Source organism: Solanum verrucosum, unplaced genomic scaffold (genome assembly GCF_900185275.1).
Source record: "Solanum verrucosum unplaced genomic scaffold, falcon-dt-bn FXZP01000050.1, whole genome shotgun sequence".
In the NCBI taxonomy this organism is placed as follows: Eukaryota; Viridiplantae; Streptophyta; class Magnoliopsida; order Solanales; family Solanaceae; genus Solanum; species Solanum verrucosum.
In genome coordinates, this window is record NW_026020020.1 from 1167301 (window position 1) to 1185035 (window position 17735).

Genomic DNA, 17735 nt, shown 5'->3' on the forward strand with positions numbered 1-17735 from the left:
GCCTCTCTAAGTGGTTTGGATAGGTAAAAATAACTTTGGACCTATAATTTTAAAATTTTAATTATTTTTAGTGATAAGAACTTAAATGTTAAACCAATCAAATGTATATCTTAGATTCACCTTTTCGTAATAATGCACCCATCATCTCAAAATCTTGGATACGTTGTCACTGATGCAGTTATAATTATAACTCATTAAACACAAATTGTTCTTTTTTCTCAATTTTATCACTTAAATTAGAACTCAAATTTTTCCGGAGGAGATAGTAAAAAATATTAGTTGGAAGTTGGAACTAATAAATAATGAGTATTTTTTATAAAATATAAAAGTTTTGGGTAATTTTTAAATTCCCAAATATTAGAACTTGGCCCAAATACTAATTTTTTTCTAGCATTTGAAAACTTGAGATACTTGGCAAATATATGACTAAAAACTACTTCTCAAATTTTTCCCCAAATTTTTTCCAAGTATTTTTGGAGCCAAATGGGTCCTTCGAACTCAACTCTGCGTATGAGAGCCTGCTTCATCTATAATAGAAAAATGGATCGGAAGAGTTCAAGCCTTGTGAATTTATAATAGTTTAATGTAATGTAAAAGGGATCAATTTTAGTAAGTTTTTTCCTTTATATAGCTTATGGTAAAGATACATTCTTCATTCTTCCATACAGCAGAGAACTTCATTTTCTGTCTTGTGTTCTTAGTTCAGATCTGGAGATTTGAACAAAAATGGCAACATATTGGAAAAGAGAAAAATGTACATTAAACAAGAGAATCCAAAAGAGTACACTGCCAAAAATGTGCACAATCTTCTAGTTTCTATCGGACAAGAAAACGCGTTACATATTATAGACCAACTTCTACACATTATCATTCACATCTCTTTCTGATTCTTCACCCTTCTTTCCAGCACCCAAAAGCTCAGCTGCCAATCTTTCTTCAAGTGCTCTCGCACCTCTTTCCCTGCAATTTATAACTCAAAATATACAATATCACCATGCAAGACGAAAAGAATCATAACAAATATGAAACTATCCGGACTGGAATAAAGAATCCTAATTTCTCACAAATTCCTTTTATACGAGCTCTACTTAAATGGAATGTGATATACACTATCCAAAACAACTCATTCATTGGTTGGTGACTTCAGATTGGAGCACTGAAAGAATAAACTCTCATTTGACCATGTCATACATGTTATGTGTGTTAACACCAACCAAGTCAAAAGGATCCGACCCACTACACTAACCCACTTAATTAAAACAGTGGGTGGGCTAAGCCCAAATACAAAGAAAAGAAATAATATATAGGCTAAAGCTTGGGCACCCAATAATGGATCCGCAGCATGGTTATATCCAAGCCCAACAATCATAAATAAATGACAAGAGTATAGTTTTCTCATCTAGGGTTAACTGCATACAGGATAGTGAACAAGTCAAAAATTAAGTAGATGTTAATATTTAGATATGGACAATCATCAAAAAGAACATTAGAAACTCTTGCATACAACAACATACCCAGTGAAATCACACTAAGAGGAGTCTGGGGAGGGTAGAGTGTACGCAGACATTACCCCTATGTAATGACCCTCCAGGTCATTTCTGTGTCTTGCCTTCTGTGTGTCGTTTAGAGCGTTCATGTAGCGACCCCAAGTCATTTATGACTTGCTGGGATTGACAGTTTGGTCACCTGGTCGTTCGTTTGGTCTTAGTGTGAGTTTTGTGTTTTGGAGCTTATGAACCTTGAACGATCATTTTCGATCAAAAGTTCAAGAAGATGACATCGGAATCCAATTCTGACGATTCCATCAGCTCCGGAAGGGTCATTTTAGGCTAGTAGCATGGCCGACTTGACTCCCGAGGGTTTCAGTGTGAGTCGGTGCGATTAGGCGTTTTAACTTTAAGTTTAAGCCTAAGTTTGACAATGGTCAACATTTTGAGTAAACGCGCTCGGATGAGAATTCCGTCAGTGCGGTTAGCTCCGGAATGTCGAGTTTGGTCTAGATTGACCCTTCTTTTGTGTCCCGAGGTTTCCGATATCTTTCCGAGCCCTTTTGTGGGTTTTGACTTAAAATGACCTTTGGAAGTGGGACCCACTTTTTATCGAGATGACCTTTGATCGAAATTTCAGCTGCGCTGTTGAGTCCGGAATATCAAATTTGGTATGATTGCATATCTCGTTTGCGTGCACAGGGTTCCGAATGAGATCGGAGCACCCCGTCGGAGGTTTTAGTTGTTGGAAAAATTGCAGAAAATCTGCTATATAATGCAGATTTTCAGCAACATTTCCCAAAAACTTAAACCCTCTTAACTCTCTCATCTTTTGTCCGATTTAGGCGATTTGAAGTGCGGGAGCTTCGTATTTTCGGTGGCTTCGCTGTAGAGTGTTCGAAAGTTGTTGGGTGCGCATAGTTCGAGGTAATTTCGCGATAAAACCTGACTGCAGTACCTTTTTCGAGCCTTTGTTTTTGGTATTATTGTTTTGGTCATATCTCACTCATTTTAGCTCGGTTTTGAGTGATTCGAAGTCCCATATGTTGAGAATTGTCGAGACTTCGTCGTAGAGTGTTCAAAGAGTGCTGGGCACCTTTCGATTTTCGTTTATTTCGAGTTTGGACTGCTGCTGTAGGGTTTCTTTTAGTTGATTAAAGTGTGGTTTCTTGCTTGTTGGTTTTTGCTGTGTTTTGAGCCTCGAATTGTGTTCCATTTTGGAACACAAGTTTGGGGTGCTGTTTAGGGTCTCTTGACGGAGTCAAATTCGGACAGTTCGGTGCGGGTCCCACGATTCCCGTTTTGACTTCAAAATTGACCCGTCTCCGTTTGTTGTGATTTTGGTGTCTAAACGACCGTAGTAACGTTGTGACTCTATTTTTGATTGTGGGGCAGCGTTTCGAGACTGTTCGGAAAGGAAAAGCTCCGATAAAGTGATTTGGAGAGCACGCGATCGGCCTTAAGGTAGGCTACGACTTTCTTTCTTTTAGATTGAGCTTAATTGTGTAAAAACATGTCGATTGGAGTGAATTGGGGGTGGGTACCAGTTTACTATCTTACTTTGATTAGATACCTTATGTTAGGATCGATTGGCCACATTTCGGGTATAGTATCATGTTAACCGGTTTAATAGAGTTGCATGCTTATGTGCTAAATGCTATTGAATGCTTGTATGCTATGTATTGCATGCCTTGTTCATCCTTAACCGTAAGCATGATCTCCTTAGTCTAGGTTAGGCTAGCATTGCCTTAGACTTATGACCGTGTGGGCTGGATAGCCTTGACTTGCTGCCGACGTCGTTCGGATGACTTAGCTCCTTGTAGACTGGAATAGCAAACTTGAGTCTGATAGTTTGAGCCTTAGATTAGGTGTTATCGCTACTTGCTGCACTTCTGTATCTTCTCCCTCTCATTCTGCGGTTCCGACGCATTCTCGAAGGTTTGGTGCATCACTAGAGGCGTGGGATTGAGGTAGTATAGGCTTGGAGCCTTTTCTGTGATTTCTTAGAGTGGACGGCGTTTCACGGTGGTTGTTGTTGGATTGGATCCTATTGGAGATACCATCACCCCCGGGGTCGTTCTTTCTAGCTAGGCTGGGAACGTATCGCTGACTGGGTAGACTCGGTGATATCGGCCATCGCCCCCGGGCCTCTCTTTCTAGTTGGACTGGGAGTGTGCTGCTAGCTGGGTGTCCCGGGGTCGCTCTTTCTAGCTGGGCTAGGAGCTGACTGCATGGTAGGACGACTCGCGATATCTACCTCACTCACGAGTCCCTCTTTCTAGCTGGGCTGGGAGTGGACTGTTTGGTTGGGTGCCCCCTAGGGTCACTCTTTCTAGCTGGGCTGGGAGTGCACTGCTGGCTGGTGGAGTCTGATGGATTATCTTAGTTACTTTGGGCTGGGAGCCCGATTTTCTTCTTTTTCAGTAGACTAAGCTTTTTCGTGTACCTGTTGGGCTTATGTGGGTTCGTTCAGGTTTTATTTGAGCTTGTGCAGGAGTGTACCTTCTGGGCATATGGGGTCCAGTTAAGTTTAGTTTAGTGTACTTAGTTTGTTTCTGGTATGCTCGTGTGCTTTCTTTTCTTATCCGTTTTGACCTCTCTGTGTCTAGATTCTATCCTTTCTTATTGTTTTTACCTTTTTGCTCAGTTGGCCTATGATGCATACTGAGTACCTGTTGTGTTGGTACTCATGCTACGCTCTGCATCTATTTCGTGATGCAGATCCCAGTACCAGTTACCAGCGGTGATTAGTTCCAGCCTTCTTTTGCAGCTGTGATTCGGAGACGAGGGCGAGCACTTGGCGTTTTAGGGTTTGTTCTGTCTCCTTCTTTTGTTTTAGCTAGTCTTGTTGCCTTTGAGACACGCTCTGTTGTGGTCCACTTTTGGGACTTGTACTCTTTATTAGATAGCTCTGTACTAGTGACTTCCAAGTTCTGGGAGAAATTTCTGTATATATTTATTTTGGGTTGCTTCTGCCTTGTTATTCTTGTTTAGATTATTGTTTTCGCTAGTTTCTGCCCTTTCGCTCATTGCTTGATGTTTTGGGTTACGGGTTGGCTTACCTACTGGTAGGGTATAGTAGGTGCCATCATGACTCGAGAAATCGGGTCGTGACACCCTACCTCGAGGAGGTATAGAGGTTGTTTCCGAAAGACCCATACAACAAAAAACATAGAAATAGAAAATAAAAATGAAGATTTTGTTAACTAAAGCTTTATCGCCTAAAGGAAACACGTCACTACCACAATATATGACAAGACATCATTGAATTCTTCATTAACGTATTACCCAGATCATTCTCATAAATGACCAGGGCATGAATGCATTGTGTATTGAACTGATAACTTATCTTCAAGGGAATTTTTCTACATTGTCTATCTTCTCTGATACTGGGGGTGGGGGTGGGGGGGAGTATACATGTTCAAACACATATAGCCAATGAAAAAGGCTGAATATTCTAGAATATGAGCACATATTAACCATGATAAACTTCAGCTTTGGGAAATTTTGTAACCACTGCAAGATTTAGTACAAAAATTTATATACCTCCTCCTGGATGCTTCAATGGGATCAGAACCAGGCAATGTGGAACCACCTAGAGTATAGCCCCTTTCCTCATTGGAAGTCTCAGATCTTCTACCACAAAGCATCCGTTCAAATATTGTTGCAATTGGATCAATTACTGATCTGCATTACATCCAACAAGATGTCATTGTGGGAACACAGATTAATTAAGACAAGTAGTTCATAGCAAGAGGGAATATTGGAAAATACCTCAAAAATTCAGGGAAGAAAGAAGAGAAGGAAAATTCATCACTTGGGTCACCCTTTAGTTTTGTCTCTGGTTTCTTCTGCCAGTATCTTAGGTAAATCCATCCTAAATATGTCCCAAATACTATTGTTGGAAGGTATGAGACCGAATCTGCTGTAAAAAAGCTTATAGCAATTGAGAACAACAATGCAAGGGAAGGCAACCACTGCAAAGAGTTCAAAACAGCAATCACAAGTGATGTTAGAGCACAATTTAATTTGAGAGATTAGTGTCTGGGGATGCCTTTCAAAATTAATTTGTAATTCCAGTGCTTGTACCTTTGCTTTCAGTTTCAAAATAGACAACTCCTGGTCGGGCATGATTTGCTTGACGCCAACTAAGAAACCAGAAAGAACTCCTTGGAAGCCGGAAATGGGCATATAGCTAACAAATAAGGATCAGCAGAGCCATAAAATCAGGAGTTATGCAATACTTCCATTAAAGATAGAATACAGTAAAGCGTCCACATTGTGCTTGTGCAGAGACAAAGAGGGAATCCATAAGTATAAGAAAACGAAAAGCAAAATAAGCAAGTCTGATTCCTTGGAAAACTACCCCTGAGTCACTAACTCCTTAATCCTAAAGTAATAAAATAATAACGAGAGGAGGAAGTAACCAGGCAAGCAAAGTAATTCACTAATAGTATAAAGTCCATGCAACTTACAGATAAATTTCCAGTCTTGTTACGTAGTACAATGATATGGCTGTGATGAAAACAAAGACAGATGTCAAAAAGTTGACAATAAAGACGAACTTTAAGAATTCCCTAGAACCCCAGATGGGCTCAAGCAGCTTCCCCAGGAAAAGAAGTCCGATAGTGCTGATGATTGCCTGGACATAGTAGGTGATGTCAAGGAGAATGATACAAAGAATAATGTAGAATATATAATTAGAAAATAAAAGTATACTCCCTATAATAGCTTAAACTTTTAGATGAGATAGTCACACACTTGGACACTTCAATATATATATATATATATATATATATAAAGTATTGAAAGTGTGAGCCTCAGGCTTCTTCTCTTTAAGGCAGCTGTGAAATGTAAGCTAGAACCAAGAAAATTAGTTAATGCTTAATGCCAAAGAAGCATACCCCATACACTGTTTGTTCAGTGTAACCAGCTGTTATAAGATTCCATGCAAATGGAATAGTCCTGCAATAAACACAAAAGATCACACTTTACAAACAGTTGAAGACAAGAGATACAACTGTTTTCACAGATTCTAACAGTATACATCATGTCCAAGTAGTATAGGGTGATTCACAAGTTTTGAGCAATCTACAGTTCCACTAATACAGGATTACAGAACACAAATGACCATCCTTCAGTGAACTCGTCAAATATCCCTTCCCAATAATTAGGTGATCAAGGCTGGACTGCTGAGTATAGTCTCGCTATTAGAACAAGGTTCACACAATATTCTGTCTAAGCATATATGAGAAAGGGGATAATTGTTTCGGACTATATGTAAAAGTTACTCTGCACCACCAGATCTCCTGTCCAAAATACTGTCCTTTTAAAATAATCTCCTCTCAAAAAATACTAGATAAAGCAAGTTACAATTCTCAAAAAAAAAAAAATACTAGATAAAGCAGTACTTCAAGCTCTGACTTGACATGCATACAACCCAACCACTGTGTCTGATTGTTCTCTCTCTCTCTCTATATATATATATATATATATAAATATATATATATATATATATATATATATAATTTTATTTTTCTATTTATTTATTTTTTTTTTAAATTTTTTTTAACATAAGAAAAGTAAAAGGACAACATGACAAAAATGGTCTCCTGTTAGGGGCTAGGTCTAAAATGAGCAGTTTGTCCTTTAAGTTTGCCAAAAGTAAGCATTTTTTTCTTGGTAAATTTTTAACAAACTCTAGTTGGATTAAACTGGAACAGTGAAAAAAAATATTTAGCGGGAACATACATTCGGAGGTGCAGATTCTGCTGTTTTTGGTCTATTTTTGGTGTGTGATACAATTTTTGAGGTAGTGTTTCTCGTATTTCATCCATTTCCGATATCTAGTGCAATTTTTGGTGCTGCGATTTATGAGATATGATGGAATTTTCCTAGTGTTTCTGATTAGATATTTTTCAAAAAATTGAAAATCCACCAGAGCCAGTAGTGCAAGGTTCGAAACTTGGTGGATAATGGATCTGCCTCTCTACCCTTCCCTACTCAAGTACCAGGTTTTTATCTGACATGATTTGAACACATGCCGTGCACTTCATCTACACATCATGCATTTTGTTCTTACCATCACAGACCAAAGCCATTGGGGTAAAAAAAAAAAAATCACATCCATTAAAATAGAGCCATCAAAGTTTGCTAAATATTTGACGGACCCTAAAAGTGATTACTTTTGACAAACTTATAAACCAAAACTTATAAGGAGTATATTCAAAAGACACTTAAACTGTCCCCAAACATAAGGAATCATTTTTTTCATTTTCTTTCTTTTGTGATTAGTAACATGCAATTGGCATAAAACTTAGGTAAATCCCATGAATTAAGAAGTTTAAGAGGCCAAAAAGGAAAAATCTATATACTACAACAATAACAATTAATAACAATGCCGCAATCCCCAACAAGTTGCTTTGGTTATATGAATCCTCAAAATGAAATGTTATATTTGCTATCCCACGATATGATAATAGCTACTTTTACTTGTAATAAAGAGTCCGCCCTCCTTCCCCACCTTATTGAATGAAGGCAATTTACAAGTTTGATAAAATATTTAAAAAGGAGGCCGATTAAAAAGGAAAAAAGAAAAGTTAAAAACAAAAAAGGGAAAGTGTTTCAAGATTTCAGGGGAAAATTTTTCAGATCCATATCCCAAGGAAAAGCCATTAATAGTCAAAAGGTTCTTGCAGTACGTGTCAGTTTCAGAAATAAGCTTGTGCTTCTTTCTCAAGTAGGCTGTGTGTATATTTGAAGTTCATTTGGATATCCACACTACAAGACGGGTCAGCTTTATTCTTCCTTCATGACAATTGTTGATGACAATTCTCGTGACTATGTTACTTGCAATAAAAAGTATATCTGAGTTATTTTTATCCTCCAACTTTCTTGTGCTAACATTCTTTTGAAAAGTAACAATGATCTTTATTAATAATACAACAATACTAAGAGCATATAACATAATTACAGATTTTGCATGTCCCCAATAACGTCTGATGTACAAAGACCAGAGTTCACCAAAGGTTCACAAAGAAAAATAGATTTATGTTTATGGTTAAGAATATTTCTATTGTGCCATTGAAAATTCTACTATTTCTTTCTGCCCAAATTGTTTCCCAAATAACATGAGGAATAGTGTTCCAGATCTAGAAGCCTTCTTACTGAGACGTTTTACTATTACAGCAGTTGAGAAAATCCAATATGGAATTTGGTGGTCTAGCTTACCTCCAAGATGAAGAAAAAAATCATGCTCCACAATTTGACTTTAACCTTGCAGTGAAGAAAAATGTGATAAACATCTCCTATTGCATGTCGCAAAGAGAACATATGCAACAAAGTGGGAATCCTCTTTTCTGAAGGTCAGTCGCAAGCCTCCTTAGGCACAAATCAACAATAAGAAGACACCTTACGGGCGCCTTGCTGTAACAAATTTTCTTCTATAGCAGAAGCTTGTGTTGTGAGAAATCAACAACAAGAAGCATGATTTTACTGAAAAACATCCACCAGAATGACCCTTCCATTGAGTTAGGCTTTTGATGACTGAAATAGTATTGCCAAGCATTTGTCACAAAATACACATCATTTCTAACTCCCAATCATTGATGTTCCTTCTGAAGAAAAGATCCCAGCCCGGAAACTGATATTTAAAGGTGAGTGTCCTAACCAAGCATCCCAAAACCTTAATCCTACCATTTCCCAGAAGAAATCCTGAATTTTCACCAAACTTGCTCCAATAAGATCAAATGTACTTCAAGACTACAGTACTATGAGGTGCACATGTTGAACCTTCACTGCCATTTCATTTTTGATGATTGGTAAATCTTCCGAACATGTACGTACACATGTCAAAAGTGCACATTTTGAAAAGCTTCAAGCTGAAATACTAACCTATAACCACTACTACTCCTAAAAGGAAATGACAAAGCAGAGAACCATATCCTAATCATACTTGGAAAGGAAAACGTGACCATATGCAATGATAAGTTGAGAACATCAAATGGTTCATCCCTTAAACAATTCAAAATCAAAACGACTGAGAAAAAAGGAGAGTGCATAGAAAACAAAGTGCAAATGTGAAAATACACATTTACCCTCTTTGTTTCTACCAAAACTTCAACGATTACTATTAGGACATTCTCGCGCAAAATGACTTTCTTCCACACTATGGAAACAACCACCTACACCACCATCACTGGAGTAGCTCCCATCTTCACTGTCATAGAGCCACCACCTCCGCCTCCCTGAATATCAGTCCTTGCAAAATGTCCAGTATCACAACACTTAAACACCCACTTCCTCCACCACCATACCCACTTCCTCCACCCATGCATCCTCCACCACCACCATGATACCTACTATAGCCACCACCGTATCACTATTGCAGCCGCTGCCTTCAACCGGCCCTACAGGGTTCCTTGGATAGGGGCACGTCTCTATCTTCATTAATGCCTGCATTTCTTTATAACTATGGTGTCCAAGCCAACTTGCACAAACCTCGATTAGTTCCATGGGGTACCTGCTACCTTCCACACTTCATTTGTACATTGTGCTTCAAGAACCAACAAATCTCTTACCCTTTTTTGTGCTTTTTGCCTTTGATAAACCAAGATATGCCCCCTATTTCTTGCTAAAAGATGTTATTTGTGAGGTTCAAGAATCAATAAAACACCTATTTCTCCATTGCAAGTGCTGGTTCAAGAATCAATAAAACACCTATTTCTCCATTGCAAGTGCTTCAGGCAGTGTTGGGACATATTCCTAAACATTGTGGTATTCCTTGGACAATGCCTAACAACATAGGGGTTTGTTAGAGTGCTGGCAAGGACACGAATTTCAAAATGATATGAAACAGATTTGGTTCACTATTTTAAAGTTACCAGTTTCAAAAAAGATTTGGTTCACTATTTCTCTATGCATCTTTTGGACTCTAGTTGGAAAGGAATAGAGTGTGTTTCAAAAACCACCAAAGTCACATTTCTAGGATTAAGAACAAATATTTGCACAATCTTTTTTTTTTTGATAAGGTAACATATTGTATTAACCAAAAAGTGTTGTTAAGCCATAAGTACATGTAAAGAGAGCAAGAAGATCTAAAGAGCTCTAACAACTGCATTGAAGTCTCAGTATTTTCTATGTACTCTTGTTTATACCAAAAGTGAAAAAGTAAAATACAATTTAATTTTATCTTCTGGATTGGGTTGCTCTTTCCTTCAAAGCATCATAGATTCTTTTCCCTCCAGATGTCCACTAAATACAACCTGGGATCAGCCTCCATCTTCTTTTTTGGTCTATGCTACTTCCCTTTTTGTTCCAACTGTAAAGATGTCTAAAGTAGACTGAGGCATAGACCATTTCAAACCAATCATAGTAAGAAAAATGTCCCAAAGTTGAGTAGTTACTCTGCAATGCAGAAATAGGTGGTTGTTTGTTTCCGCAGTCTCACAACAAAAAAGAAAGATAGATCTAAGTTGCATTCCCCTTCTCAGTAACTTGTCCTTTGTCAAGCAAGCTTGCTTGACTACGAACCAAACAAAACAATTCACCTTGTATGGTATCTTAGTTCTCCAGATGTGCTTCCTAGGCCAAGAGCTAGACTTGTTAAGTGTCTTGTAAGCTGAATTAACATGTGAATCTGCCTCTGCTACCTGCTAACCAGAATCTGCAGCCCTCATTGGCATTGAATCCTAAAATGATTCAAGTGTTTTGAGAAACTCCAGTAGCCTGTCAACCACCCAATCGTTTAATAACCTTCTGAAGCTGATATTCCATCCTGTATTATCCCTTACCTCCTTCACTGTTGCATTCTTCTTCTTTTTTCAATGACTGTGGTGGCCGGGCCAGCTTTCGCGCCACTGTTGCATCCTTCCATTGGTTCAAATAGTATAAATCTGGAAACTGTTGCATCAAAGAAGATTGGCCTAGCGATACATCATCCCAGAAGGATGTTTTTCCCCATCTCCTACCTGGATGCTGGATCTATTATACAATATAGGCCAGTTGTTTCTCATTGATCTCCATAAACTGACTCCATATGTGCATTCACTTCATTGGTGATCCACTTATCTTCCATACCATACTTTGATATGATAGTCTCCTACCACAATGATTGTTCTGGAGTTGAGAACCTCCAAAGCCATTTAAGCATAAGACTTTGTTTTTGAATCCTCAAATTTTTTACACTTATTCCACCTTCCTTCTTGCATTTTGTAACAATGTCCCACTTAACCAGGTGGATCTTCTTTGTCGGACTATTCCCTGCCACAAAAAGTTTCTTCCAACTTCATCAAGCTTATTGGCTACATTAAGTGGCATAGGAAAAAGAGACATCATATATGTTGGCAAGGCATCTAGAACACTGTTGACCAAGGTCAGTCTTCCCCATAGAGATAAGTATTGTCCTTCCAAACTAACTAGTTTCTTTTCACACTTTTCCGACACTGAGTTCCATGCAGATTTAAATTTGTTTTCTGCCCCTAATGGCATACTCAAATAGACTGTTGATAACTCCCCAATTCTACCCCCCAGTTTGCAAGCTATTGCATAGAAGCGGGGGTTTTACCCTGGGTGCGAGGGTAGCGGCTGCGGTTTCCCTTGTCATCAAAAATAAAAATCTACCCCCATATGTTGGCCAGACTGCTCATTTCAAACTCTGATCCAGTTGGTAAACTGAGTTGTTTTAAGCATGTCACTCAAACCCTCCATGGCTATTATGAATAAGAAAGGAGACAAAAAGTCGCCTTGTCTTAATCCTCTTCCAGAGAAGAAGAAACCAATTGGAGAATCATTAACTGATAATTTAACTGTGCTGGTGCAGATTTTGATCCATTCTATCCATCTCCCGCCAAATCCCCTTTTTTCCAGAGTCTTCCATAAGTAGGCCCAGTTGAGGTGATCATGTATGCCTTCTCAATGTTTATTTTGCGTAGAACCTCAGTAATCCCATATATGACCCTTGTGTCCACACATTCATTTGCTACAAGAATAGCATCCATAGTCTGTTTACCCTCGATAAAAGCCATCTATTGAAGATTAACCAGCTTAGACATGTCTCGCTTAAGCCTCTCAGTCAATAGTTTTGAGATGACTTTATAGATGCACCTTGTCAATCTGAGAGGGCTGAAATCCTTAAGCTCTTTTGCTCCCACCTTCTTAGGAATCAATGCTATAAAGGTAGCATTGAAGGTCTTCTCAAAAAAGCACTGATCATCACAATTTTGTATAGCAGCCCATACCTCTTTCTTCACTATCTCCAACACTGAATGACAAAGACCATTGTGTAGCCAGCTGGTCCAGGAGATTTGTCATCAGCACATGCCATCACACTATCTTTCACTTCTTGTTCCCCAAATTGGCACTGTAGCATTTGGTTTTCTTCTTTACTACTAAGAAATTCTTCTCTAAAATTAAATTGAGGTCTGCATTCCTCAGTTCAGAGTATAGTTCCTGCTATAAGTTGACCATTTCTCTCTTGATGTCATTTGGATCTACTAAGTTTTCCCCATTAACCTACAGACAGTCAATGTTGTTATAACTTCTGTGATTGTTAGCAGATCTATGGAAGAACTTTGTATGTCTATCCCCTTCTTTGAGCCATAATACCCTGGATCTTTGTCTCTACGTAACTTCCACTTTTGTAGCAATATACTCAAATTCTACCTCTAGCGTAGCCTTCAGTAGTTCTCATCATCATTTAAACATCTTTGATCTCGAATCTCTTCTAGGGCTGCCATTTGGTTAAGGATACTCTGCTTTTGTAGCCCTAAATTGCCTTGAAGTGTCTTGCTCCAAACTTTAAGATTCTCTTTTAAGGCTTTCAGCTTGAAATCTAACACATAGTCGAATCTTCCTTAACAGATACTAGAGTTCCACCACTCAAGTGTCTAAATGGAAAAATGAGGCAAGTTAGAGGGGACATACATCAGTGACAGGCAAAATGCTTCATTTGTACCCAATCTTTTATCGCGAAATATAAATTTATGTTCACTAAAATGGCAATAATAGTAAGTTTGAACCAATAGTTTTACAAATACAAAGAGTTCAATACTAAGAACCTTAAAGATTGAACCCATAAAATTTAAATCCTAGATCTGCGTCTGTAGTCCATGAATTCAGCCTATACTCAGGAACTCATGCACAAGAAAGCTGCCTTGAAATTGGAACATTCACGTCAAGAACCACAAGGAGCACCCTATACTCAGTCCAAAATTTTCCATTTCTTAAAGAGATATTCAGTAATTTCATAGCTCGCCAAGCAAGTCTTTATCTAGCATTTCAAAAGAAACTTTTTTTTCTTCTATTTGAGGACCATTTCAGAAAAGGATACATGTATTAAAGAGATCAGCACATGATCCATGAAGTTGAGATTCAATTGAAGCATTTACAGATAGAGAAACTACATTATCATCATAAAGTAGGTAATTCCAATTCTAAAAATCCGGTGATTCGACAAGCAAAATCAAATAGTAATTAAAGAGGAGATAGAAAGAGTACTTGGCAGGTATGAGAGCAAGATAAGAAAGAGCAGAAGGAAGAATCTGAACAACAATGTGACCGCCTACAAGGACAACCGCAAGACCCTTGCAAAGCCTGGTGAACCCCGTATACATATTGATACTCATACTTGCCTATTACAAAAACACAAACTGTCAAACTCCAACAACCCAAATCGAATAAACACAAAATCAAATTACAGATCTGCGGATAAGTAGACAAATTAATGGTATCATAAGCATATGTAACGCAAACTTACAAGTGAAGCAAAGAGCTGTAATGGTGGTGCGTGTTTCAGACGAGTGGGAGATGGGTTCCCCTCTCTTGCCGGGGAGGTACAATAGATTACTAGTTAGATGGGAGACTAATGTTAAGGGGGTCACAAGAAACAACGATTTCTTTGGAACAAAGTTGTCAATGCTTTTAAAAAAAATTGAGTTAGACCATGCTAATTCGATTTGGTGTAATTATATTTTGGTTTGGTCACGTAATTATTTAGTCCGTAGATAATTGAGTATAATTGGCACGTGATAATTATACTCTTCAATTCACATGGAAGGCTGTGAATGAATTGTTGTAGTTATAAAAATGTAATTACAAACTGACTATTTTTAATTTCTTTCTTTTAGTTTTGTTTTTATTTTTTTCGTTTTTATTTATTTTTTATTTTATTATTTTAAATTCTTTTTTATTTTTATTACTCTAATATTTTCTAAAAAAATTATTATTTATATTTTATTTCCTCAACTTTTACTTCATGTGATTCCATGCAATTTTTCGTATTATCTATATTTTTATTTGGAAAAATTACCCCACACATATATTTAAGGAATAATATTATGGGTTTTAAATCTAGTTTTAAAATATTATTGCTTATAACATTTTAATTGCGGGTTATAACAGATCAGTTTTTATTTTAATTCCATTTTATTAAATAATTAATATTTTATAATTATATTTTAATTAGTATATAATTAAAGAATCAATCATGATTATTTGTTACCCATTTTTAGGAATTTACCTTGATTTTTGTATTTGTTTTACTGTCACACTTCAAACCCCACCTCCCAACCACCACGTTTCTTTTAAATTCTTTTTTTTATTTTTATTATTCTAATGTTTTCTAAAAAAAAAATTATTATTTATATTTCATTTCCTCAACTTTTACTTCATGTGATTCCATGCAATTTTTCGTATTATCTATATTTTTATTTGAAAAAATCACCCCACATATATATTTAAGGGGTATTATTACAGGTTTTAAATCTACTTTTAAAATATTATTGCTTATAACATTTTAATTGCGGGTTATAACAGATCAGTTCTTATTTTAATTCCACTTTATTAAATAATTAATATTTTATAATTATATTTTAATTATTAGGTGTGATATAATTAAAGAATCAATCATAATTATATGTTACCCATTTTTAGAGATTTACCTTGATTCTTGTATTTGTTTTACTGTCTGACTTCAAACCCCACCTCCCAACCACCACGTTTCTTCTATTTTTCTCACACACCATAACAACACCCCACCACCCCCACATTCAAAAATTAAACATTTCTCTCTCACCTCTTCATTCATCTTCCTTAGAAATCGTAAATCATCTCTCTATCACCATAATCTGACATCTTTATTCTACAATCAAAAGAAAAGCCAAATTTGTGAAAACACTGTAGAAGAAACTTGAGCATACTCCTAGAAAGAGCCCTAAATTAGTCGAAATGAGTTCTACTATTGAAATCGAGGCTTCAACTTTTAACTTATTGACTCAATCGCCGCCGACCAACAAGAATGCAAGTTCGGCGAGAAAGGTTGTTACCCCACAAAAGAAGAAACAAATTCCAGAAAAGAAGAAGAAAAGAGAAGCAAAGAAAATTGTAAGTCCTCCAAATCAAAAGAAACAAAAGAGAAAAAGGAAAATGGTAGAACCCCTTCAAATTCATACTCAGATTTTGTAAGCGAGATTTTTTTTAAAAATAAAAATAAAAAATCAACAAATGTCGAATGGTGTCAGTCATCAAAACCCTCTAAAAGAAGAGCAACAATGAAATTCGAAAAATTTAATTTCAAAAAAAGGCAAAAAAGTTGTTAGATTATTTTAGCAATTATTCAATTTAGTAGGATTTTAAAAAAAAAAACTGTTTCTTTATGCATATGATTCTGGTATGAAATTTGTTTAATGTTGGCATGAACTGGCATGATCTATGCATCTATATGTATATTCATTGTCATGTTTTTTTAATTTTTGAATGATATATATTTATTTTTGCTACAGTTTTTTGCAACAATACAATACTGTTTTACATTTCAAATTTATTTCTTTTAGTAGTTTGTTCCAGTTGGATACCAACTTCATACAATTTTATTTTTAATGTATCAAAAGTTTTCAAGTTGGATATCAAGTTTATACAATTTGGATATCAGCATTAGCCAAAATTTTATTAGACTTTAGTCTTGAAAAACACCTCATAAACATAGTACACCACAATTGTATACATTCACTACAACATTTTAGGCCTAGGGCCACACTAATTCTGGACAACGCTTTTAAAGTGTTGCCTAAAATACTTTTGGGGACACTTTTAAAGCGTAGCCCAAAATTTTTAACAACTTTTTTCTATGATAATATTGGCAACACTTGCAAAGTGTACTCTTTAATTGTGTAAGCTACATTTTATAAGCGTTGTTAAAGTATGATATAATTGGCAACAACTATTAACATATATGGCCACACTTTTAAAGTGTCCTATTTTTATAATTGTAAAAACAACACATTATAAATGTTGCCTTAAAGTTTTCACTAAAATATTATATTCCCTCCAACATTTTTAATTCTCCCTCCCATTCTTATTGAGCTAAAAAGACATTTCATAAAACTTTAACATTTACGTTTTCCCCCAAAAAGAAAATCTCTTCAGACGTTAGCTTAATGAATAACTTTTCTGGCTTTCCACAGAACTTCACACGAAGAACATGATTTTCCCCCTTATTGCTGAAGGTTTATGAGGTAAGTCTTTCTTTTCCCCTAAATCGTTGAAGATCTCGATTTTCTCAAAGAATTGAAGAACAAATTTTTGTCAACTTTCTCACAGAACTGAAGAACAGGTACTATTTCACGTTGAAGAGCTGAAGAACTACTAGCTGAAGAATACGATTTCACGATTTCTGGTTGAAGATTCTTCAAAGATGAACACGCCTCACTAAAATGCTTCATCACATTGAAAGGATTTTGTTGGAATAGGGTTTATCAGGTAAGAAATTTTATCTTTGAAAGTCAAAATTTTAGCTTTAGGGTTTTGATATTCTTGTGTCTGGGTGTTTGTGGGAAGTTGATAAGTACGTTTCTGCATTTGTTGAAAGCATATTCAACTTTTTCCTCCTGAAATTAGTAAAACCCAATTTTTCTAAAACATAGCTTCTTTTGGCCAATCTGGGCAGCTGCTGGTAGGTGTTAAATTGTTGTAGAATGTTGAAAGTTATGACTTCATTTAGATAGAAAGTCAGCTATACAATTTGTCTCTCTATATATGTGATTGCACTTGAAGATTTCCAGCTTATTTGTGAGACTTTGAAGGTACTCTCATTTTGCTGTTGTTCATTCATGTTATTGAAACTATATTTTTTAAGTCAGTAGTTATGTCGATCCGTTTGCATATATGTTTTTTTTGTTTAATGCAATAGCTGCAATGTTAGTGTTAGGAATTTAGTTAGTTGTACACAGACTTGGACTTATTTAGCTGGGTATT

The 17735-nt window shown here is 36.4% G+C and overlaps 2 protein-coding genes across 2 annotated transcripts in view; both read right to left on the reverse strand.

Moving 5' to 3' along the window:
- The window catches only part of LOC125821071 (tetraspanin-6), a 1176838-nt gene that overhangs the window by 682227 nt on the left and 476876 nt on the right, over positions 1 to 17735 (reverse strand). The gene's annotated exons all lie outside the window — the stretch shown is intronic.
- On the reverse strand, positions 737 to 14402 carry LOC125821070 (rhomboid-like protein 19). The gene is made up of 8 exons (XM_049500488.1): positions 14242 to 14402; positions 13983 to 14116; positions 6392 to 6452; positions 5963 to 6129; positions 5577 to 5682; positions 5262 to 5464; positions 5034 to 5174; positions 737 to 960 (listed from the first exon to the last, which is right to left on the reverse strand). The coding sequence occupies exons 2-8, from the start codon at positions 14108 to 14110 to the stop codon at positions 858 to 860; spliced, it is 909 nt and encodes a 302-aa protein (XP_049356445.1). The 5' UTR covers positions 14111 to 14116; positions 14242 to 14402; the 3' UTR covers positions 737 to 857.